The 25,751-nt window shown below is 45.7% G+C and overlaps 1 protein-coding gene across 1 annotated transcript; it reads right to left on the bottom strand.

The window, feature by feature from the left end:
* Positions 1-3,478: 3,478 nt before the first annotated feature.
* Positions 3,479-25,249, bottom strand: NME3 (NME/NM23 nucleoside diphosphate kinase 3). Its single transcript, XM_068246744.1, has 5 exons — positions 25,175-25,249; positions 14,701-14,831; positions 12,982-13,083; positions 8,888-9,000; positions 3,479-4,597 (listed from the first exon to the last, which is right to left on the bottom strand). Exons 1-5 carry the CDS (start codon positions 25,218-25,220, stop codon positions 4,480-4,482), a joined length of 510 nt encoding a protein of 169 aa, XP_068102845.1. The 5' UTR covers positions 25,221-25,249; the 3' UTR covers positions 3,479-4,479.
* Positions 25,250-25,751: the final 502 nt, after the last annotated feature.

Genomic DNA, 25,751 nt, shown 5'->3' with positions numbered 1-25,751 from the left:
CTTTAAAGTTACAGAGATACATAGGAGTGTCCAAATTAGCTGCCAATGGATTAGTCTGGGTGTTGAAAATGGGAAGCAAAGGTTCCTGTGCACCTAAATACCACTGCAGCAAGGTAGCAGTATACAAGCAAGCTGTGTCCTTACTTGCTGCTATGGTTACAAAAATGTGCAATTTGAGCTTCTTGTCAGTTTTAGAATCTCTTAGCTGGCTGCAGATTTAATTCTAAATTGGATTTTTAACATCACTTTACAAAACACTTATGCCAGTGTTTAAAGTAGCGTTATAAATTCCTTCATACTTTAGCTTGAGCACTGAATAACATTTCTAATGTACAGTACACCTTTTCATAATTTTTTTTCTTTGTTCCTCAAAAGTGATCAACTGTAACAGTAGCTGATAAACTTGCCAATTACCGCCTAGATGAGAAACATAATCTAAATTACAACTGCAAGGACAATACTAGTGTTATCCTTAAAAACAATAGTATGGCTGAACTCTGCAAGTTAGCTTTGTAAACAGTCAGAGGAGACTTAAAAGCTTCTAAAAGTCCATAAATTCATTCCATGACTGTCTTTTAAGCAATGTTTTAGCATTTCGTAACCAAGGGACATTTTCATCAATTTATATACAGTAATGTTCCTTAAGTGTCACACTTAAAGCTATTCAAGGACAGTGGAATTAAGAAGAGGTGGAGCCTACCAGTGGTAGCCTATCAGATTCAATGTGGCATTAGTGCATTTTGAACAGGACAGAATCTGATTGCTATGGGAAACATCCCACCTTTTCAAGTGCACCATTTTATAACATTATACTCCACATCTGAGGAACACATATCTTAAACTTGGCAGTAGTGCAATAGCTTAAAAGCAAAATAAAGAAAAATCATACAATCAAAACCATGTGTGATCTGCAACAGCCTATCACAAATAAAGGCAATATTCTGCCAGCTCAGCTGCCCTCTACCCTAACTAAGAAGCTTGCATTTAAATCCCTAGTTTCCATTGAGGCCGGGTGCACACATGGCAGAAACGCTGCGCTTTATGCAGCAATGTTAGTCTATGGGACGCAGAAGGACCAGCGTTGCACTTGCGATTTACAGTAAGCGTTCTGCAGACACTTGTAGTGTTGCATAATATGCAGGCTGGCTGCCAAAACCCACATAATGAAAGTCTATGGTAACGTATATACATTGCGGTTTTTAATGCGTTTTTAAATTAAAAAGTAAAGATCTTTCATCTGCTTCCTGTTGTCTTCCTAGTGATTTGCATAAAAAAAAAAAAAAAAAGCATACACAACACATAAGCGTTTTACATTAGTGAACCGCAAACGCAGTAAAACGTATGAAAAACGCATCTGTGTTAAAAAAAGAAAAAGCACCAAAAACGCATTACAAAAATCGCCCACACACACCTGCATAAACCGCACCTTTTTCACGCTATGCCATATGTGAACACAACCTAAAGCTTACAGGATTCCTCTGCTCAACTAGCTGAGCGCTTGTTGAAGGTGTGGAACTCGGGCAAGGCTGAAACCATGCGATCAGAATGACATTTTTAAAGCGCAATATGGCAATCTACATATTCCTGTCCTTGGGGCTTAAGAGGGGCATAACCTTTACACATCAGATGCCTTATGATCAGTTTCTGAAGGGTCTGCCCTCACTTATGAGCAAACTATCAGACAATCACATTTATTTGTGAAATTAAATGCACATTTCCATCTAAAAAGATAAGAAATCATTACAGAAAGCAAGAGATGAGTTCAATCAATGAACACCTCCCCCCTAAACCAAATCATTTTTGGCATAATGACCCTTTACAAATAGTCTCATTCAGTGTATTGGTAGCAGACCTGTCATCAGCTCTGCAGATCTGCTACCTCCTCAATACATTGTGCAATTCTAAAGTCATGTGTTACCAGAGATGTGACTCCACAGTCTTCTCCAAAGGCTCTATTTATTAAGGCTGTACACATGATTAATGTTGCCCAATGGGGATCAGGACACAAACTCTCAGGGGACATTGCTGGGCTGATGCTGTGCAGATGCACCGCTAGCATGCGAGCCAGCAACTGGTCTGTCGGGGGAAGCCATACACGCACTGGATTCGTGGCAGCAGCGGTCATTATCACCCACCTTGCCCAGTTACATCTGGCGTGTGTACAGAGCTTTAGGCTGTGTTCTCACTACAGCTGAAACAGACTGTTTTTGTCCAATTTATCGCATCGGAGAACTGACATTGAATAGATCCTATTTTATGATTAGGAGCTGCTCACACTTGTCAGTCTGCAATGGATCGGTTGTGGCAAGCGGGCTGCACTTCTGTGCTCTCCACGATTTTTCTAAAAGAGCGGATGGATTTCCCATATATTGTAGCCTATGGTTGGAACTCATCCGCCCCGAGTTTCAGCGGTCCATCAGACTGGACACTGGCCATTTGTGGTCCGGCTCAAGTGGGAACCCAGCCTTAGCATATTCTCACTACAAGCTGCAATCACTACAATATTTCAGTCTTACCCTAGAATCAGATTAGTGCTTGATGAGACACAACCCTTTTTCTACAAGAACATTGTGACACATGGTGCCTATATAACAATAATCCTAACATTTGTAAAGCGCTTGTCTCCTGTTGAACTCAAAGCGCTCAAGATCTGCAGCCACTGAGGCTGCTCAAGAGGCCAGCCTGCAGTGTTAGGGAGTCTTGCCCGATGACTTCTTACTGAATAGGCACTGACCCTCGCCAGGATTAAAACCCTTGTCTACCATGTCAAAGGCAGAGCCCTTAACCAGTACACTATCCAGCCACTATATGGAGAGACATGCCTGGACTGGGCTATATGGAAGCTCAGTTGGCCGGGGATCAGAGGTTCCCAAAACCTTAAAAAGCACTTCAAGAAATACATTCAAATAAATTCAAGTTTTTGTGTCATTCCAGCATCCAGAGGTTTCAAGATCCCCAGAGGGGTAATGTCATTTCTCAGTTACATGTGCCAAGACAGTTTGCTTTACTAACATTCATACTGCTAAGGTCACTGCTAGGATGGGGCAAACAAAACTAGCTGTGGGATGCTGAGAACATTATTAATGCCACGTAATTGCGTGAAAGTGCTGCACCGAGTGCCTTGTAGGAGTGTAAAAAAAGTTGTATACCCTTCCCTTAAAGGGAACTTGAAGTGAGAGGGAAATAGATGCTGCCATATTTATATCCTTTTAAATATGCTGTTTCTGACAACAATCTGACAAGATTAGCTGCATGCTTGTTTCAGGTGTGTAAAGGCCCATACACACGTCGGATTTCCGCGGACGGGTCGTTTGAACGTCCCGTCGTTCGCCCGCTAAATCGGGCGCGTGTACAGACTATCGTTCGTTTGATAAGAGTGAGTTTGAGCGATCCGCCGGGCGGATCGCTCAAACCCACTCTTATCAAACAATCGATAGTCTGTACACACGCCCGATGTAGCGGGCGAACGACGGGACGTTCAAACGACCCGTCGCTCGCGGAAATCCGACGTGTGTATGGGCCGTAATTCAGATAGTACTGCAACCAAGATGATCAGCAGGACTGCCTGGCAACTGGTATTGTTTAAAAGGAAATAAATACGGTTGCCTCCATATGCCTCTCACTTCAGACATCCTTTAATGGTTATGGAGCTTTTTGAATAGGTTTAAGTGCTAACATAAGACAGGAGAACAGATCAGAAAATAGCTGCTGGTTGGACGGATAGAATGAGTGCCTCCTGATCATACCCACCTGAATATGATCTATAATCCCTAAGGATAGCTTTACATTCAAGTCTTTCCTCTGCCTGTTTTTGTAATAGTGGTCCTAAATGGGGACAATCCAGATTCTGTGTTGCTCATTCATAGAGACGACCAGAAGGTCAGAACAAATGTGCAAATTTACGTTCAATGGGAACCAGAATTTTGGGGGGCAGAACTGGAACTTTGCAGAGGCTAATCGGATTCAAATGCCATCCAGCAATTAAAGTGATCCTGGAGCCAGGAAATCCCGTCAAGTTAGATCCGGTATATACCAATGTAAAGGGAGGGCTCTGGATGCCAGAGAGCCTTCTCAGTCCTTTCTCGGTCCTGTCATTCCACCAATGTCCTCAGTCAGGATTATGCGACCCCCGTGTCTTTGGAAGTAGATGTGTCCCCGAGTGCTTCCAAAGACGAGTGCATCTGTGAGCCCGGACTTGCGCATGTGCAGTATGGATGTGATTGTCTTCAGAAGTACATATGGGGGGGGGGGGGGGGCTATGGAGCTGAAACAACGGGACAGAGAGAGGACCGAGGAATCTCTATGGGATTAGGTATCCCGAACCTGAAGCAAGTTTGCCCACGTCAAGTACGCATTTACTGGCAGCACCCAAACCTGATGAGCCCTTGCAAAGTTCTGCTTCTCCCCTACCAATGTTGGTTCCCAGTCAACACAAATTTGCATAGTAGTGGAATTTTCTGATCATCTCTGCTTGCTGCGTTACTCATAGATCCAGCTCTCAGCATGGCCCTCCCAGCAGACCAACTCGTCGTCCTCAAACCACAGAGCGATCTCACGCTGGGCTCTCTCTCGCGAGTCACTGCCGTGTATGACGTTCCTAAAGGAAGAGCAGAAAAGGGAGTTACAGGGGAGATACCGTCCATCATCACTGCAATTTACACCAAGCAGCAACCTGCTCCCATCAGCCAGAAACACGCACAGTGCTGGAACCAAGGGACAGAGGAGGACGGGGGAAGCATCATTAGGATCCAGAGGCTTCCCCCTCCCAAGGTAAGTACCCACCAGAGGATGATTCTCTTTTTTACAGATTCTCTTTAATGAATTAACAGATAAGTGATAACTGTGTCCACACCGCTGCAGTAAGAAGCTTTTTTAGAGGGAACCTGAACTGAGAAGTACCGTATATATGGGCTTTCCTATTTATTTCTTTTTAACCCATTTATGACGGCAGGCTCTGGCCCCTTTAAGGACCAGGGCTTTTTTTTCAGTTTGGCGTCTGTGATTGGATCACAGTAATCACCTGATAAAAGTCCAATGAAACTGGCTCCTTACCCAGGAGGAAGCTTGGCTCTCACATGACAGCCAAGACTGTGGTGGCAGTGAGCAGTAATTAGCTCGGGACTTTGGGAAGCATCAGTTAGCGAGCTGCAGATGCAGCGTAGATTCTAACTACTGTAGTCCCGAGCCGGTTACCAGTTGCCTGGCAATCTTGCTGAGCTTTCTGGTCAGTAATGTCTGAATCACACACCTGAACACCGCATGCAGCTAATCTTTTCAGATTTTTGTCAGAAACATCTGATCTACATGCTTGTTCAGGGTCTATGGCTAAAAGCAATGGCAGAGGATCAGCAGGACAGCCAGGCAACTGGTATGGTTTAAGATTAAATAAATATATCGTCCTCCATATCCCTGTCACTTCAGGTTCCCTTAAAGATGAAAGCACACCTAGCAATATATATTGGCGCAACCGATCTGTCTGCCAGAGCAGAGACGGCCATGAAACACGTGTTACACCAGGACTCTTACAAAAAAAAAAAAAAAAAAAAAAATTGAAAAAAAGAGTAGCAGAAAGTTTTGCACGTAATTTTGCTGCGACGAGCCTTTGCACTCACAGTGGCATAAATATTCATAGATCTAGAATGATTATAGCCCTTTCCACAAAAGCCAAGTGCAAAAAGGGAACAATGGTAGAAGCAATTTGCAGCACAGAAGTCATGGCATCACATCATTTTATAGTCCATGAATCATCAGTTGTGGCGACAGACACTGGCCAAGAGCGGTTTCCTGTGGAACGCTGCCCCTTCTCTTGTCAAGCCAACAATGTCCACTTAAGGTGAAGCTTGAGGCCCCTTTTACACCTGCCCACTGCATCGTCCCGCGATAGGCTTCCCTGCCGGAAGAGCCATGCAAGTCGATGGAGACTTGCACACTTAACGTGATGCAGTGCACCTGAAGTACCCAAACCGCTGCATTCCCAATGCAAAGTCTGCAGTGCATTGCAGCATGATGCAGCAAGTGTGAACAACGGGCGCGTGGTGCGATGCCACACGCATACACGGACCGATGGGAATCCCAGCGACATACTTCCTGCCCAGCAGGGAGCATGTCACTACCCTGAAAGGGCAGTGCAATGCATATGACCGTTCCAGCACTGTGGCGCAGCGTCATATAAATACAGGTTTTTGCGGTGCTTGCAATGCTAATCAGCCTAAAGGGCACATAAGCTTAACCCATTCGCGTTCCGTCGTTTTCACTTGAGAAATGTTCACCTCCCATTCATTAGCCTATAACTTTATCACTACTTATCACAATGAACTGATCTATATCAGTGTTCTCCCCAGGCTCTTTTAGCCGGGTGCTCCACCCGGCTAGTTTTGGTGACCACCCGGCTGTAATCGGCTCACCTCCTCCTATGCTGTAAGCATAATTGCTCACAGAAGCACTAGCCCTGCATTCTCTCAGCTCGCCCCACCCAGCTACTTTTTCATGCCACCCGGCTAATTTTTCATACCACCTGACTGGAAAAAATTCTGGGGAGAACACTGTATATCTTGTTTTTTCCGCCACCAATTAGGCTTTCTTTGGGGGGTACATTTTGCTAAGAGCCACTTTACTGTAAATGCATTTTAACAGGAAGAAGAAAAAAACGCAAAAAAAAAATCATATTTCTCAGTTTTCAGCCATTATAGTTTTAAAATAATACATGCCTCCATAATTAAAAGTCACGTATTGTATTTGCCCATATGTCCTGGTTATTACACCGTTAAAATTATGTCCCTATCACAATGTATGGCGACAATATTTTACTCGTAAATAAAGGTGCATTTTTTCCGTTTTGCATCTATCACTATTTACAAGTTTAAAATAAAAAAATATATATATAGAAATAGGTCATCTTTACATTGATATTTAAAAAGTTTAGACCCTTAGGTAAATATTTACATTTTTTTTTTTTTTTTTTTTATTGGAATGTTTTTTTTTTTTTTTTTTTATATTAAACATTTTATTTGGGTAGTTTTGGGAGGGTGGGAGGTAAACAATAGGTTTAAAATGTAAATGTGTGTTGATTTTAATTTTTTTTTACTTTTGGTTGTAGTATTACTTTTTGGCTACAAGACGCTTAGAGTGACGCATCGGGGAGGGAACAGCCAAAAAAAGCGAAGCTTCCGAGAGAAGCTGTCGCTTTTTCAGCGGGGTAGAGGAATCAGTGATCGGGCACCGTAGCCCGATTCACTGATTGCCTGGCTAACGAACCGCGGGCCGGGAGCGCGCGGTAGCACGCATGGTTCCTGGACGTAGTTTCTACGTCCAGGAACCAAAATAGGTTAAACAAACAAACAAACAAAAACTCCCCCCGCCCCCCCCCCCCCCATCCCCAGCAGTTTAACTTACCTGGGGCTTCTTCCAGTCCCCTGCAGTCCTTCTGTGCCCTCGCCATTTCCAAACAATCCACCAGTCCTCCACCCCTCTGCCAGCCAGGTGGCCTGACATAGAAATGTTTACATACTGCGCAGAATGCTCTCGCCCTCAGGAGTGCGAGAAGGAGGCTGCACAGACGGGGAGGGGCACTGCGGGTGATTGAAAAATCGTGGAAGCAAAGCGAGGGCACAGGATGACTGCAGGGGCTGGAAGAAGTCTCAGGTTTCCCCCCCAGTTTAGGTTCCCTTTAAGTGAAAATTAACTGATGAAAGAAGCAATTGTATCTATTCTACACCTAAAGGTGCCTATACATCTATCAACGGGTTGACAGTTGATCGACCATTCAACTATTATAAAATCGGATGAAAACTGGTGCCGCCAAGCGCATGCCTCATCGACGATGCAAACAATTTTGGCCCGAGCACAATAATCAGACATGCTGCAAGATGTCGGGCTGTCATGGTCGGTTGCATGGCGGTAATAGCAAGTGATATCAGGACGAGTGACAAAACCCCCACAGCTGTCTCCCCTAATGTCCAATGTGCCCTCCCTGGTGCCCAGAGCAGTATACATTTCCTGTCCGTAGCCGCCACTAGCTCCATCCATACACGTGCCCCACGTGGTTGCCAGAGTAACGTGGGTGCGTAACATCACACACGCGCCCAGGTGTACGCCGGCAACCACGTGGGGTACACACATGGACAGAGCACAGAGCCAGCAGCAACCAAGGACTGGTAATGTATAATCCGCTGGGGGGGGGGGGGGGGGGAGGGGGCTTTGGGCACATTGGAGGGAGCAGCGCCGGGCCAGCGGATGCGCATTAAAAGGCAGATTCTGGATCGATTTCAGTGCATGGGCAGCAGACAGTGTCTTTCTAATAAATTCGATTAGAGAGAGATTTGTCTCTTGATCAAATCTGCCCATCATCGCTACATGTATGGCTACCTTTAAAATGATTTTCAGATATCCCAGTTTTTATGGTATGTCTTGAAAAAGTAGATTTATTGTTTTTTTTCTCAGCTTAACGGCAAAGTCTGTTCTGTGTCTCAGAGTGCTAGAATATATGAACTAGTGACCTCTCAAAAGCCCAATTCTCAGCCAGGAAAGTATTTTATGGCTGTAACTCCTTATCAGTGAGGTAAGCTACAGTTCGACTGGAGAAGAACTGTCAGTTACATAGCCGATTAACTCTTTCAGGCAGAGAAAGAAGAAAAGGAACACAGTATATGTATTTGTATGGTAGCCACTGTACATACACACGTCCATCTCATCATTTCACACTACTTTTGTTTTCAGATTTCTTTTTGTGAAGTGTTCTTGTCTAACATGTTTTATAAGCTAGAAATGTATGACATCATCATCCAAACTGCACCCTGATGAATAAAGTAACTATAATGCATTACAATTTTGGTCCCCTGAAGAGACCCGGAACCCCTGGCTGTGCACGCTTTACTGCGCTCCCCTTTACCTGCCGACATCTACGCAGAAATCACCACGAATGGTGCCAGGCAAAGAGTCTGCTGGATTGGTCTCTCCCATCATCCGACGAGCGGTCTTCACTACATCCAGGCCTTGCCAGACCTGCACAGACAAAGATGTATATACAGCCATGAAGATCAGTATCAATGTGTTTGCCTTCACATTATGGGTGGTGAATGAGCTGCAAATAAGTCAGAGCTGATGTAGAATTATGCAGCTTGAAAATAGACACACGTTTCTACTTAAAGCGGACCCAAACCAAACTTTTTTTTTAATTCAAAATATTTAGTTGCACCACTCTGACACATGCAGAGATAAATAAACACTCCTTCAAGCCTATGAACATTTCAGTGCATGCTTTTCACCCTTCTCTTTTTCATAACTAGGGTTATACAGGTGGCAGCCATTAGCTATTCCTTCTTTGCCGAACACCTCCTACTCCACCAATCTGCCGGATTCTGTCCCGGCAATATGAAAGGAAGGAAGGGGTTCCTCCAAAAAATGTAAAATATTTTATATTTGTCATCATGCAGCTGAAAAAAGGCTGCTATGAATTATTATAATTTAGAAAATAGATTTTATTTCTGAAATCTTGTATTTTTAATTTGAGTCCACTTTACCCGAACAACTTTCTACCACAGCTGCTGGATAGGGTACGGTTCATTTGTTCCAGAATAAAAAGTACTAGTTATTGTAGTTTTTAACTAGTTATTGTAGTTAAAATCTTACATATCTGACAGGTTCTGGACGAGTCCATCTACTTATATGGGGACTCAGGGCTTTCTTTAATTGCAAAAGCACTTACTGAGTGGCAACTGTTCAACTGAACTGCCAAAATAGTGTGTAAACTAGTAGGGAGGCTGGCTGGTATCATTCTATAATAGATCCTTTATAGAGAATGCTTTTCAAAATAATAAAGGAAATACTGAGAATCCCCATGAGGAGATGGAATAGTCTAAATCCTGTCAGAATTGTGCTACCTACAGGTCCTTCTCAAAAAAATAGCATATTGTGATAAAGTTCATTATTTTCTGTAATGTACTGAGAATCATTAGACTTTCATATATTTTAGATTCATTACACACAACTGAAGTAGTTCAAGCCTTTTATTGTTTTAATATTGATGACTTTGGCATACAGCTCATGAAAACCCAAAATTCCTATCTCAAAAAATTAGCATATCATGAAAAGGTTCTCTAAAGGAGCTACTAACCTAATCATCTGAATCAACTAATTAACTCTAAACACCTGCAAAAGATTCCTGAGGCTTTTAAAAACTCCCAGCCTGGTTCATTACTCAAAACCGCAATCATGGGTAAAACTGCCGACCTGACTGCTGTCCAGAAGGCCATTATTGACACCCTCAAGCAAGAGGGTTAAGGTGCGTACACACATGCGACTATAGTCGTTTGAAATGATCGTTCCCCGATCGTTTCAAACGACGATCGTTTAAAAAAAAAACAACGAACGATCATTAAGTCTAACGACGGACGAGCTAGATCGTTAAAAACGAACGATCTAGCTTGGCGGATTTTTACCAACGACGATAGTTTGCAAAAGTCGTTGGAAACGGTCGTTCGTACCAGGCTTGACATGCGCATTTCGCTATTTCTCCATGAAACTTCTCATTTTTATGCGCAAGCGCAATAGTTGCTTTACGTGATGTAACGTTCGTTCTAACGATCAGATCGTTACACACATTTTAAAACTAACTTTACTTAGGTCGTTCTTTCATCAATTAAAAGTTTGTTCGTCGTTCTCAACGAACGATTGTTGTCGCATGTGTGTACGTAGCATGAGACACAGAAAGAAATTTCTGAACGAATAGGCTGTTCCCAGAGTGCTGTATCAAGGCACCTCAGTGGGAAGTCTGTGGGAAGGAAAAAGTGTGGCAGAAAACGCTGCACAACGAGAAGAGGTGACCGGACCCTGAGGAAGATTGTGGAGAAGGACAGATTCCAGACCTTGGGGGACCTGCGAAAGCAGTGGACTGAGTCTGGACTAGAAACATCCAGAGCCACCGTGTACAGGCGTGTGCAGGAAATGGGCTACAGGTGCCACAATCCCCAGGTCAAACCACTTTTGAACCAGAAACAGCGGCAGAAGCGCCTGACCTGGGCTACAGAGAAGCAGCACTGGACTGTTGCTCAGTGGTCCAAAGTACTTTTTTCGGATGAAAGCAACTTTTGCATGTCATTCGGAAATCACGGTGCCAGAGTCTGGAGGAAGACTGGGGAGAGGGAAATGTCAAAATGCCTGAAGTCCAGTGTCAAGTACCCACAGTCAATGATGATCTGGGGTGCCATGTCAGCTGCTGGTGTTGGTCCACTGTGTTTTATCAAGGGCAGGGTCAATGCAGCTAGCTATCAAGAGATTTTGGAGCACTTCATGCTTTCATCTGCTGAAAAGCTTTATGGAGATACAGATTTCATTTTTCAGCACGACCTGGCACCTGCTCACAGTGCCCAAACCACTGGTAAATGGTTTACTGACCATGGTATTACTGTGCTCAATTGGCCTGCCAACTCTCCTAACCTCAACCCCATAGAGAATCTGTGGGATATTGTGAAGAGAAAGTTGAGACGCAAGACCCAACACTCTGGATGAGCTTAAGGCCGCTATCGAAGCATCCTGGGCCTCCATAACACCTGAGCAGTGCCACAGGCCGATTGCCTCCATGCCATGCCGCATTGAAGCAGTCATTTCTGCAAAAGTATTCCCGACCAAGTATTAAGTGCACAACTGAACATAATTATTTGAAGGTTGACTTTTTTTTGTTTTATTAACACTTTTCTTTTATTGGTCGGATGAAATATGCTAATCTTTTGAGATAGGAATTTGGAGGTTTCATGAGCTGTATGCCAAAATCATCAATATTAAAACAATAAAAGGCTTGGACTACTTGTGTAATGAATCTAAAATATATGAAAGTCTAATGTTTATCAGTACATTACAAAAAATAATGAACTATATCACAACATGCTAATTTTTTTAGAAGGACCTGTACTGTAAGGGACAGCAACATAGGAAAAAAAAGTAATTTGCAGTGTAATTTACTCTGGTAGAATTGCACATCTTAGATGCATGCGTGTTAAACTTTATAATTTCTCATGATCATTGTCCTTTAAAGACACGGTCTTTGGCACAGGAGATCAGGGTTTGAATCCTGGCTACAGCCAGTTGCTTATTCAATAAAAAGTCCTTGGGCCAGACTCCCTACTGCGCCAGGTTGGCTTACTAACTACATTACACAGATGTCAGCATTTTTAATATTAGCTTCCATGTACTAGTTAAAATGACCCTACAGCAATTAAACATTAAAAATGACCAAGTACTTTTAATTTCCTTAAAGGACCCCTGAAGTGAGAAGAATATTGAGGCTGCCGTATTTATTTCCTTTTAAACAATACCAGTTACCTGGCCGCAATGCTAATATATTTGGCTGCAACAGTGTCTGATTCACACGTCTGAAACAAGCATGTAGCTAATCTTGTCAGATTTTTGGCAGAAGCACCTGATCTGCTGCATGCTTGTTCAGTGTCTATGGCTAAAAGTATTAAAGGCAGAGGATCAGCCGGACAGCCAGGCAACTGGTATTGCTTAAAAGGAAATAAATATGGCAGCCTTCATATCTCTCTTGTTACAGTTGTCCTTTAATGAAACTCCATCAGCTTGTTTTTTTGTTTTAAATACAATTAAGTTATTACACCCGCAACACAGTCCTGCTTGAAGGTCAACATTGAGGCCTCATTCACATTTAGGCAACGCAGATGGCCGTGTGTTCAGAACGCAACGTACGTGAATGTGCGCCATCTGCGTTGCGCTGCTGATCCAGTTCCTTACAGTGATTGGGATCAGCGCTGTGCTTTGCAGAAAGAAAGTGCAGCAGTGCATTAGCATATAGTCTGAATGTCAGTGATGTTCTTTTGTGTCGCACACCATATGCGATGCCGAAATGCGCACAGCAGAGTGTATAGTGTGAACGAGGCCCAACCCCACTCAAAGCACCAAGCAGAACAGTGCCTGTGTTGTGCGATGCAAGAAAACAGCTGAAAAGGTGCGAGAGTGCTACAAAGGCCTCACCATGGCAATCACAGGTCCGGAGCCCATATACTTCACCAGATTCCCATAGAACGGCCGCTCTCGCAGATCGATGTAATGTTCCTTCAGCAGTGCCTCAGATGCCTGGGTGACAAGAGAGAATATTGTATTGTAAACATAGCTGGATTTATATGGACATTACCTACAGCCAGAAGGGGAAATATCCCAGATCTGATATAACACATTTGTAGTGTATACAGATATGACTCATGTCCTGTAATGAAGAAACCCTAGAAGTCGGGCAGCTCATGCATCTACACTGCAGCACACACTATCAGGCAGCCTTCAGACCAGGTACACAATACCACCATGCACAATCTGAAATACTGTAAGGTTTTAGCAGAAATGTACCCTGACAGCTGCTGCCACTGATCTGCCCGATGTACTAAAATCTATAGCAAAGTCAGTCAAACGCTTCCCCCTGCCCGTTTTATTCACTTGATATCCAGTATTAAGCAAAGTGTACCTGTAAGCAATACATGTTCCCCTACAGGGAATTCACCTCAGGAGGGGGAAGCCACTGGATCCTAAAGAGGCTACTGCCTTCCTCCTCTGCAGGCCCTCTCCTGTGCTGGGAGCCATAAAAAAGAGCTTGCTGACAGCTCGGGCAGGCGCACTAGCACAGAGCCGCTCAGCTTTCCTTAGAATAAGCTGTGCCGGACCTGGCCTGTGCGACTGAGCAAGCCGCCTGCGCACTAGCATAGAACGTTACACACACGGGGAGAATGCAGAAATCTAGTGCTAGTGGAAATGGACACCCGAGGCAAAAATAAACGAATGAAATAAACAATTGTATCCATCTTCCTTCTCTTAAAAATGACTTTTTAAGATATTTCACAGTTTTAAGTTTAAACTGTTTTATTGCTTTTGCTCAATGACACATTCATTGAAGTATGCCAGAGCAAAAACCCTTTTTATCTCTTTCCTGCTCTCAGAAGCCATTTTCTGCTAGGAAAGTGTTTTATAGTTGGAATTTCTTATCAGTGAGGGTCACACTGTAGTCACTTCCTGTCTGAGTCAGGACTGAGTCAGCCACTTACATACCTGATATTTAACGCTTTCAGGCAGAGAAAGAAAAAAAGGAACACAGCATAGTTAAAGTGCGTGGCACTGTACATACCCATGTCTATCTCATCATGTCACCTCGTGTATCCTTTAAGCCTGGTACACACTTTCAATTATGAACGAGGTCTTTATCACCATGAAATGCTGGGGCAAAATTCCACGGCTTTCCAGGTCTTGGATTTTGGTGTAGCTCTGCCTCCAGTCCAGTCAATCTCAGCCCCTCTCAGTGAAAGAAGACAGAGGGCAAGGAGAGGCGGAGATTGACTGAAGCAGAGTCACAAAGCTCTGCCTCTACCAGGAAGGACAGCAGAATTTTGCCCCGGGAATTTCAGGGTGATTAAGACCTCGTTCTGACGCGGGAACGCAACAAATCAGTTTGGATTATAATGCTGAAGCTGCCTGCTGAATAAAAAACAGGTATTTAACTACATTAAATCTACAAGCAGATGCTTAATAATTCTCACAGGAAAGTATGCTGGATCACAAATGTGCACATTTTGTTACCCCAGCTTTTATCCTAAGTAATTGCTTTCTTTAAATGAAAAAAAGGCAATTACCATGTAAGGAAAAGGAGAATGTAACAACCACTCCACAGACCATTCTCTGACTAAAAGGGTCACCAGCACACAGCCTCACCTGAATCAGCTTCATGGCCACCAGATGGAATCCCTTCCTTTCAAATCGTTTAATGATCTCGCCGATGAGACGCCTCTGATATCCATCCGGCTTGATGGCCAGAAAGGTGCGCTCATTAATCCCCGTCCATGCTGCATAAAGAAGAGACATCACATATATGCACAGCCCCCATACTAGAAGCCAGCAATATAACACCTCACAGTAACACGGCTTTCCCTCATCTCAGCCACATGTGGCCCTCACTTCTCAAAACACTCTTAAAGAAAACCTGTAACTAAAAAAAAAAAAGTTCCCCTGGGGGGTACTCTCCTCAGGTGGGGGAAGCCTCCGGATCCTATATAGGCTCCCCCCCCCCCCCCGTGTCCTTCCGAACAGCGGGGAAGTAAATATTTACCTTCCCGGCTCCAGCGCAGGCACAGTATCGGCTCTCTGCTCGGAGATAGATGGAAATAGCCGATCGCTGTCGGACCGCTCTACTGCGCAGGCGCAAATGTCCTGCGCCTGCGTAGTAGAGCGGACCCGACAGATCGGCTATTTCCGTGCTGAGAGCTGCAACAGCGCCACCCGCTGGAGCCAGGGAAGGTAAATATATCATGCCTTGTCAGGCTTGTCAAGCATGGATTGCGGGGCGCTTTGGGGGAGCCAGAGCTGGATTGCCTGCAGCTACAGGGGTGGGGGAAGACTCATTGGGACCCTGGAGGTTTCCCCCTCAGGGGACTTTTTTTGATACAGGGTCTCTTTAATGTACATACACGTTTGACAAAATACACGACTTGTATTTTTCGCGAACCACCTAAATGTACGACCAACTAATTTATGTACTGCGCGCACAAGCGAAACAGACTGCATGACATGGCTGCATTCAAGTACGTCGTTCAAACAGACACACGTTGCCAACTGCACGATATTAGTACAACAGACACGTGACTTGATCCACCGGATGGATTGGGCAAACCGCCTGTTATCAGTCGCTCATCTAGTTGTTTGCCACACATGCCTGATTGTCATTCCAACAGACCAAATCAGACGACAATCAGGCAGGTTGGTGGAGCGTTAGTACGGGCCTTTATGTGTACAGTAAAACTCCAGACACGTTTAGAAATCGGCAGTCACCTCCAGTTTAGCTCAACACAATGTAAATGTTTATGCCACCTGTTATTGCTATTTTTTCACTTCCGACGCAATCGTGCGCACCCGAGAGGGGTGATTAAGCTGTCATGACAGCTGACATCTCCCCTCAGTGATCAGGAGCCATCACGATTGGCTCCTGATCTCGTCGGCGGATCTTAGTGATCACTATCAGAGCAGCGGCGGTAAGAGAGGAAGAAGAGGATCCACTCACCTTCCTGATGTTCCCCCAGCTATCTACGTTGTGGCCGGCATGCCTGCTCGCTCTGACGTTAGTGTTGGGTCCCGGCTTGATGACGTCATCAAGCCGTGACCCAGGACTTAACGGCAGTGCAAGCGAGGTTGCCGGCCAGAGCTGCTTATTGCTGGAGCCTGGGAGGTGAGTAAAGGCTGCTGACATTTTGGGGGACACCATGCACAGCTAGCCCTACCAGGGATATGGCTGCCTGACCCCCCCCCCCTCCTCCCCCGCTTGTAAAATGGCCAGGACCTTAAGGGGGGGGGGGGGGTGTTAGGCAGCCGGCCCCCAAAGGGTTAAAGCACACCAGCAGTGAGAGGAATATAGAGGCTGAGATATTTCCTTTTAAAGGATACCTGAGGTGAGAGGGATATGGAGGATGCCATATTTATTTCCTTTTAAACAATATAAAGTTGCCTGGCAGTCCACCTGATCCTCTGGCTCTAATACTTTTAGCCATAGACCCTGAACAGGCATGCAGCAGATCAGGTACTCTGAGGGCCCGTTTGCACTAGACGTTTCCTGCATGCAGATTCGCATAGACAATACAAGTGGATGGGACGGTTTCCACTTGTCAGGATTTCTGAGCGTTTTTCTGTGCAGAAGAAATCTGCACGGCAGAGCCATCAGAATTTGCATACCGCTATGCGACTCGCATACAATGTATTTAATAGGAAATTCGCATGCGATTTTGGTATGCGAATTTTCATGCAAATTTTCATACGATTTTGAATAGAAACAATGGAAAAGCACACAGGCACTGCCATGGTTAAATTCGCATACATAGTCATCCATGCGAAATCGTATGCGAATTTGCATGAAAATTCACATACAACCGCATGCGAAATTCGCATCCGCATGCAAATGTTTACCGCGGTGATTCCCACCGCACAAGTGGAAAAGGGCCGACTCAAGTTTTACTGGATTAGCCATATTCTTGCTCCAGGGTTTTGACTCAGACATTACTTATGCCAGAAGATCAACAGGGATGCCAGGCAACTGGCATGGTTTACAAAGAAATAAGTATGGCAGCCTCCATATCACCTCGGGTTCCCTTCAAACAATGCACATTGCCTGGCATCCTGCTAATAATCCGCCTCCAATGCTTTTAGCCATAGACCCTGAACAAGCTTAAGTCTGACTGGAATAGCCGCATGCTTTTTCAGGTGTGCGCTTCACACTACTGCAGCCAAACAGATCAGCAGGGCTGCCAGGCAACTGGTATTGCTTGGAAGGAAATAATTATGGCAGCCACCTTATCCCCTCTCACTTTAGGTTTCCTTCAATGGCAAACATTTTAAAGATAACCCGAGGTGGGTTCTAATAATCCCATTAGCACACAGAGTCTGGGTCTGCATATAAATGCAGAGCCTCTGTTGCTATACTGTCTCTCCCTGGCCCCCCCCCCCCCCCTGTGCTCTGCTGTACCCCCATAAATCAAACAGCCGTGCTAGCGACATCGGCTATTTACATTTATCCTGTCTCCCCCGCCGCTCCCCCCGCCTCCTCTTTGTCGCCGAACCCCGCCTGCGTCCCTTCCCTCCCCGCTGATTGGAGGGAAGAGACGCAGGCGGGGAACGGTGATATGGAGGAGGCGGGGGGAGCGGCAAGAGACAGTATAGCAACAGAGGCGGGGCATTATATACAGACCCAACCTCTGTGTGCTGTGCTAATAGGAATCTTAGAACCCACCTCGGGTTCTCTTTAAGGACCACTGCTGAGAAAAGTTGTAAAAAATAAAATATATGTCTACATACAAGACATACAGGATCTTCTCAAAAAATTAGCATATTGTGATAAAGTTCATTATTTTCTGTAATGTACTGGTAAACATTAGACTTTCATATATTTTAGATTCAAATACACACAACTGAAGCAGTTCAAGCCTTTTATTGTTTTAATATTGATGATTTTGGCATACAGCTCATGAAAACCCCAAATTCCGATCTAAAAAAAAATAGCATATTTCATCCGACCAATAAAAGAAAAGTGTTTTTAAAACAAAAAAAGTCAACCTTCAAATAATTATGTTCAGTTATGCACTCAATACTTGGTCGGGAATACTTTTGCAGAAATGACTGCTTCAATGCGGTGTGGCATGGAGGCAATCAGCTTGTGGCACTGCTCAGGTGTTATGGAGGCCCAGGATGCTTCGATAGCCGCCTTAAGCTCATCCAGAGTGTTGGGTCTTGCGTCTCTCAACTTTCTCTTCACAATATCCCACAGATTCTCTATGGGGTTCAGGTCAGGAGAGTTGGCAGGCCAATTAAGCACAGTAATACCATGGTCAGTAAACCATTTACCAGTGGTTTAGGCACTGTGAGCAGGTGCCAGGTCGTGCTGAAAAATGAAATCATCTCCATAAAGCTTTTCAGCAGATCTGATAGCTAGCTGCATTGACCCTGCCCCTGATAAAACACAGTGGACCAACACCAGCAGCTGACATGGCACCCCAGACCATCACTGACTGTGGGTACTTGACACTGGACTTCAGGCATTTTGGCATTTCCCTCTCCCCAGTCTTCCTCCAGACTCTGGCACCTTCATTTCCGAATGACATGTAAAAGTTGCTTTCATCCGAAAAAAGTAGTTTGGACCACTGAGCAACAGACCAGTGCTGCTTCTCTGTAGCCCAGGTCAGGTGCTTCTGCCGCTGTTTCTGGTTCAAAAGTGGGTTCATTCTTCCATCTGCTGAAAAGCTTTATGGAGATGAAGATTTCATTTTTCAGCACGGCCTGGCACCTGCTCACAATGCCAAAACCACTGATAAATGGTTTACTGACCATGGTATTACTGTGCTCAATTGGCCTGCCAACTCTCCTGACCTGAACCCCATAGAGAATCTGTGGGATATAGTGAAAAGAAAGTTGACAGACGCAAGACTCAACACTCTGGATGAGCTTAAAGGGAAGGTTCAGGGAGGGTGGGTAAAAAATAAAAAATCAAATTCCACTTACCTGGGGCTTCCTCCAGCCCGTGACAGGCAGGAGGTGCCCTCGCCGCCGCTCCGCAGGCTCCCGGTGGTCTCCGGTGGCGCGCCCGACCTGGCCAGGCCGGCTGCCAGGTCGGGCTCTTCTGCGCTCCAAGGCCCGGAACTTCTGCGTCCCACGCCGGCGCTCTGACGTCATCGGACGTCCTCCGGGCTCTACTGCGCATGCGCAGAACTACTGCGCATGCGCAGTAGAGCACGGAGGACGTCCGATGACGTCAGAGCGCCGGCGTGGGACGCAGAAGTTCCGGGCCTTGGAGCGCAGAAGAGCCCGACCTGGCAGCCGGCCTGGCCAGGTCGGGCGCGCCACCGGAGACCACCGGGAGCCTGCGGAGCGGCGGCGAGGGCACCTCCTGCCTGCCACGGGCTGGAGGAAGCCCCAGGTAAGTGGAATTTGATTTTTATTTTTTGCCCACCCTCCCTGAACCTTTCCTTTAAGGCCGCTATCGAAGCATCCTGGGCCTCCATAACACCTGAGCAGTGCCACAGGCTGATTGCCTCCATGCCACGCCGCATTGAAGCAGTCATTTCTGCAAAAGGATTCCCGACCAAGTATTGAGTGCATAACTGAACATAATTATTTGAAGGTTGACTTTTTTTTTTTAAACACTTTTTTTTATTGGTCGGAGGAAATATGCTAATTTTTTGAGATAGGAAATTTGGGTTTTCATGAGCTGTATGCCAAAATCATCAATATTAACCACTTGCCGACCGCACTCTCATACCGTGCGGCGGCAAAGTGGTAGCTGGAGGACCAGCGACGCATATCTGCGTCGCCAGGTGCCTCCCTAATTAATCAGGAAAGGCCGCTCACGCGAGCAGGCCGTTTCCTGTTAGATCACGGAGCGGGTCTCCGTAAATAGCCTGCGAGCCGCTGATTGCGGCTCGCAAACTAAATGTGAACGTAGGAGACATTTGTCTCCTTTGTTTACATTGTACGGCGCTGCTGCGAAGAAGCGCCGTAAGGCAGTTCGGCGATCCCCGGCCAATCAGCGGCCGGTAATCGCCGCCATGTTACAGGGGACAGCCTGTCACTGGCTGCACAGGACGGATAGCGTCCTGTGCAGCCCGGATCGCCAGGGGTGAGAGGGAGGAGAGGGAGGGGGGGATTTTCGCCGCAGAAGGGGGCTTTGAGGTGCCCCCCCCGCAACATGCCAGCCAGGAGGAGCGATCAGACCCCCCTGCACATCATACCCATAGGGGGGAAAAAGGGGGGGGGCGATCTGATCGCTCTGCGTGCTACCTGATCTGTGCTGGGGGCTGCAGAGCCCACCCAGCACAGATCACAAAAAATAGCGCTGGTCCTTAAGGGGAGGGGTAAAGGGTGGGTCCTCAAGTGGTTAAAACAATAAAAGGCTTGAACTACTTCAGTTGTGTGTATTTGAATCTAAAATATATGAAAGTCGAATGTTTATCAGTACATTACAGAAAATAATGAACTTTATCACAATATGCTAATTTTTTTAGAAGATCCTGTACACGCATGTCCCAAAGTAAAGAGCACTGTGAATGACTTGTATTTCCTATGTTCCTGTTCTATAGAATCCCTTTATTTTCAAAAACACTCCCTGGACGGCAGTGGCACAGCCCAACTAACCAGAACGGTGTACTGACACTTCTATATACCCTTTCCATAGAGGGCTCTGTAAAAAGGAAAGAAAACTCCCCGACGTGGAGATAGCTAGTCCAAAACCTGTCAAAGTTGACAGATTTTTACTACCTTCTGTAAAGTTGCCCACAGATTACTGGACTTGGCGGCTGATCAACCATCCGATTTGGTAACTGTAATCAAATTTGATAAATAAATAAATCGTTGCAGCCAAGAGCATGCCAGATCGACTATTCGGCTAATTTCTGGTGGAAATTGGTCGCATGTATTGATTAGACATGCAGGAAATTCTGGCCCCACATGACTGCCGGCATATAGCCAGTGGGGTGCAAGTGACGTCACACAAACACCCAACGTGCTATAACGCCAACAGTCACAAAGGGGCACAAATGCGGCAGCAGCAGAGAGCGGCAGGTAAAGCACAACTGCTCAGGGCACTGGGGGGGGGATACATAACAAATTAGTGGGGCAGCGGCTGAGGTCACAAGGTCAATTCCCGGAAAATGTCATGCTGAAAGCAATCACGAATCGGCCTGCAGTTTATGGCTAGACGAGATTCGATCAGAGACAGATCTGTTATCCGATTCGATAATAATTATCAAATCGGATGCTCAGTTGGCAGCCAAGAGGCATATGGCCACCTTTAGGGAAGTGGAGTCCAGGACCAGAGTATAAATCAAGGACATAACAAGCTAGTGCTGAAAATAACATCCCATACCATGGAGTCATATGAACTCTATAACATGCAGTCTATGTCTTTATAAATAGCACAGCTTATATTAAGCTTTCCCAAGGAGGAATGCTGGGAAATGAAAGTCATTCAGGTCACACTGACTTGGCTGGGCAAAGACAGTTCAAACCACCTTCCTGAATAAAGCGCTGTACACACACTAGATTTTTCATCACCTGAGATAATCGTTCATGATCATCTCGACAAAACTCTTGCAGTACAAGTCTCCGACCATGTAATTTGGTGAGCACTGACAGATCACTAATCAAATTACTCAAATAGACTGCTATAACTACAGTTCTGTCCCCACTTCCCTAGGCTGTAGCTGAGAGGCATGTCTGTACAGCAATCATTCCTAAATTCCTTTTTTTAACCATGGGGATGGCTGTGTTTGCAAAGCTGACATTACATTCACAGATAGATTTTAGAGTAAATTACAAGTACACAAATCCATCCTAATGTCACCATGGCAATATTTTAGGATCTCTCTTTTTATTGGGCACCTACGGTATGTGACACTTTCCAAAACTAAATTAAAAGGTAATGGTCCTGGAACTGGCAGAAAACATGGCATAAGGTAAATAGACAGGCCATATAGAGGCAGTACCCTACTTACATACCGGTTCCGTTTCGGGAATTTGTAAGTCGAGTCACATTTTATATACTGTGTAATGAACCATGGATACATTTTTTTACTTTTAGACAACTCTGGATTTGGACATATAATGTAAACATATGATTTTTGTTGTACGTTCAGACAGGAGCAGGAACTGCTACACTGGCACAGACATTTACGCTAAGTTCACAGTGGTGTGTTGTGATGTAACAGCCACATATAACTAACATAGCTTGACGCATTGCAATGCACCACCTATCAACGTTCAGTGTGGCGGGTGCAGTGCACGGTATAAAAGCATGCAGCATTGAAACTTATTTCATGCAGTGTGTTACCACCAGGGGCGTAACTAGGGCCAGAGCTGGGGTGGGGCGGGGGGGCTTCAACTACTAACCTTCCCCTCCTCCAATACAAGGGACTATACTTCAGATTAGGTGCATTTTTGGCTACACTTATGTGTATAGGTGTAAAGATCATGATGGCTATACTTGTTAAAGGAGAACTGTAGTGAGAGGTATATAGAGGCTGCCATATTTATTTCCATTTAAGCAATACCAGTTGCCTGGCTATTCGGGTAATCATTTGCCTCCAATGCTTTTAGCCATAGACCGTGAACATAGTCTCTGCAGAAGGTAGCGCATACACAACTTAAGCTAGAGGTCAATATACATTATAGCGTTCATATAGTCTTTTAAACAATCCACATCTGCCGCAGAGGGAGAAAAACAATCATCGTAATGCCTTGTGATATCTTCCTAGTACCTCCCACCAACACCCTGTCAGCTGACACTCAGCGGATTGCAAGACCTCCACTCAGGTCTATGTAAGCCTTGGGACACTTCGGGCCGTCCCACACCACAGAGACCGGTCACCTCCTTCTCCACTCACAGCAGATGTATCTCCACATGCACTTGACCTCAAAACAAATGCCTCACATAGCATAAAACCATAAACATTTATTATAGTATAAAATCGATCACACTCACAAACTGCCGCCTTGCTAGGTACAGCATAGATTTTTGGTTACGGGCTCTCCCCCGTTTAGTTGGGCCCCTGCTGGCACATGTAGTTCCTTGGCTGAAGGCGGAATGGCGTGCACCTCCACTCCTACCACAGACCTGAACACCGCCGGCGTAACCAAAAGCTCTCTGCTGTACCTATCAATAAGGCAATTTGTGAGGGTGATCGATTTTATACTATAATAAATGTTTATGGTTTTACGCTATGTGAGGCATTTGTTTTGAGGTCATGTGCATGTGGAGATACATCTGCTTTGAGTTGAGAAGGAGGTGACCAGTCGCTGTGGTGTGCTGGGGGATGTCCCGAAGTGTCCCAAGGCTAGACCTGAGTGGAGGTCTTTCAATCCGGTGAGTGTCAGCTGACAGGGTGTTGGTGGAGGTAGTAGGAAGATATCACAAGGCATTACGATGATTGTTTTTCTCCCTCAGCGGCAGATGTGGATTGTTTAATAGACTATATGAACTCTATAACGTATATTGCCCTCTAGCTTGAGTTGTGTGCGCGCTACCTTCTGCAGAGACTGTGTTACATATTTAAGAAGGAGCGGCTCCAACTGTGTGAGCGCATGCAGCACCTGTTATGAGGTGTAGCGCTTTTCTCCATGCATGTTTATAGCCCCTGAACAAGCATGCAGCAGATCAGGTGTTTCTGACAAATTTGACAGAACTGACAAGATTAGCTGCATGCTTGTTTCTGGTGCGATTCAGATACTGCTTCAGCCAAATAGACCAGCAGGGCTGCCAGGCAACAGGTATTGCTTAATAGGAAATAAATATGGCAGCCTCCATACCCCTCTCACTACAGTTCTCCTTTAAATGACTCATGTGTGAGATGGGCCCCAAGGCTGTATGGGTACCAAGGGGAGGCATCAAACTTTTGCTGGGGGCCCCCATGAATTGTAGTTACGCCACTGGTTAAAGCAAAACACGCAGGCTGCGAAGCATACATATCACTGACTGTATGCTTCACTGTACACGTCAACACACATGGACATCCTCATGCATAAGTAAACGCAGGGGGAGGGGGCGCAGAATTACAGCTGTCTAGAATTCCCTCCCCCTCCGACCAGGGCTGGTGCAGTGTCAGGGGACAGGCACAAGTTGCGACACCAGAATATCTGCAGGTATCCTGCAGCTCACAGCACTGCCGGAGCAGTGCTTTTCAGCGCTGCTAGATTTGGGCGCAGCCAGCGCCGCCATAGACTGTAATGGGAATCAGTCTATAGCGGCGCTCAGTGAGGAAGGTCGGCTCCGTCAGAAGACGGAGCCGAAGTTGCTTAAAAAACACAATAATTCGGCCTCCAGCAATCGCTGGAAGCCGAATTATTTCATTCCCCCACTATCCATGTCGGCCTGGAGGGGGAATAGTAATTAAAACGCCCCGGACTTGTGCAGAAGCAGGACCAGCCATTTAACAGCTGGATCCTGCGCCCAAGTCTACCAGCGCCGTATTCAAATGTACGCCAGCACTGCCCCCTTTCTTTCCCTGCTACAGTTGACTTTGGATAGAGCAGCAGCGTGTGTACAGAGCATGGAGCAGCACTGGGGAACTTAAGAGTCAGGTATGAGCACAGCCCCGTGCCCCCTGCTGTGTGATACCAATGTCGGCTGTCATTATCTGTACCCAAACTGCTCCTGATCGATCCCGCTGTCGATCAGGAACAGATCAGACATTTAGGAAATAATTGTCAGATGCTGTCAGACAGGAAATTGCATTATGAGTGTACCCAGCATGCTGTCTTACCATATTATTATACTGTATTGTGGTGGCTGAGGGAGACCTTTCAGGAATCCCCCCCCCCCCCCCTTTGCAAATCCTAGGTTTGCCCCTGTCATGCAAATACAACATTTTAATAGACCACAAAAAATGTAGGCAAAGCATCTGATATTTCTGAATCTGCCTTTTCCCCATCATCTGACAGTCTTGTTCAGCAATTCCTGAGCTTTTCCACATGCCCTGCAGCTCCAGGAGCGCTGGGTCCAGGCTGGAGTTGGATAAAGGGAAGGGATGCAGGCGGGATGGAGGAAAAGCATGAATGGATGCCCAGCCTGCTCCCCGCACCCATCCTTCACCCTACTGATTCCCAGCAACCCCCCATCCACACCCTGCCCTCCTCCCTGGAGAACCCCACAGAAGCCGCTCACCAGACGGGAAGATGTGCGCGAAAATCGTCAGCATCAAGCAGATCATGGCGAGAGAAGCGAGAAAGAGCCAGGGCCGCGCACGTCCCCAAGCCAGGACACTCGGGGGCGCGCACGCAGGTCTCACAGGCTGCAAAGAAAGGAAAAAAAAAACAGCTGCACGTGTCTGGCTGTAGGCTGGTCATAATCAGAGTTGTTCCAGTGAACAGTTCAAGTAATTTCAAGGACTGACTGTATAGTAACTGTAGCACATATGTACTTGGAAATGAGAGAGACTATTCTTATACATAGCGCCATCTTGTGGGAAAGCAAGAGACGCAAAGAATTTTCGCCTTGCGTGCAAATTGTATGCAGTCTGAACCAGGCCAGCCAAAATCCTGAGGAAATGCGTTGCATGCAAGCTGGAATTATGCACATCTCATATTGCCTATCTCTATGCCTAACCCTTGCAGCCAGTATTTTGGGGGTCTATGTTAATAGTAGCAATTAGTGTTTTTACAAGTAATTTGGGTGCTGTATGAAATAATGGGCACCAGGGCCACCCACTACGCAAACTGTCTAAAAATACAGTGCACTTCGT

The sequence above is a fragment of the Hyperolius riggenbachi genome, chromosome 7 (genome assembly GCF_040937935.1).
Source record: "Hyperolius riggenbachi isolate aHypRig1 chromosome 7, aHypRig1.pri, whole genome shotgun sequence".
Classification (NCBI taxonomy): domain Eukaryota; kingdom Metazoa; phylum Chordata; class Amphibia; order Anura; family Hyperoliidae; genus Hyperolius; species Hyperolius riggenbachi.
The sequence above is the reverse complement of the archived record's forward strand: the minus strand, read 5'-3'. Positions and strand labels throughout refer to the sequence as shown.

Excerpts from the sequence above, each read along its gene's own strand:
- NME3 (XM_068246744.1), bottom strand. The coding sequence starts at position 25,220 with ATGATCTGCTTGATGCTGACGATTTTCGCGCACATCTTCCCGTCTG. Across the intron at positions 14,832-25,174 it reads CGCGCACATCTTCCCGTCTG|CATGGACGGGGATTAATGAG; the intron begins GTGAGCGGCTTC and ends TTCTTTATGCAG. Across the intron at positions 9,001-12,981 it reads CCGGACCTGTGATTGCCATG|GTCTGGCAAGGCCTGGATGT; the intron begins GTGAGGCCTTTG and ends TTGTCTGTGCAG.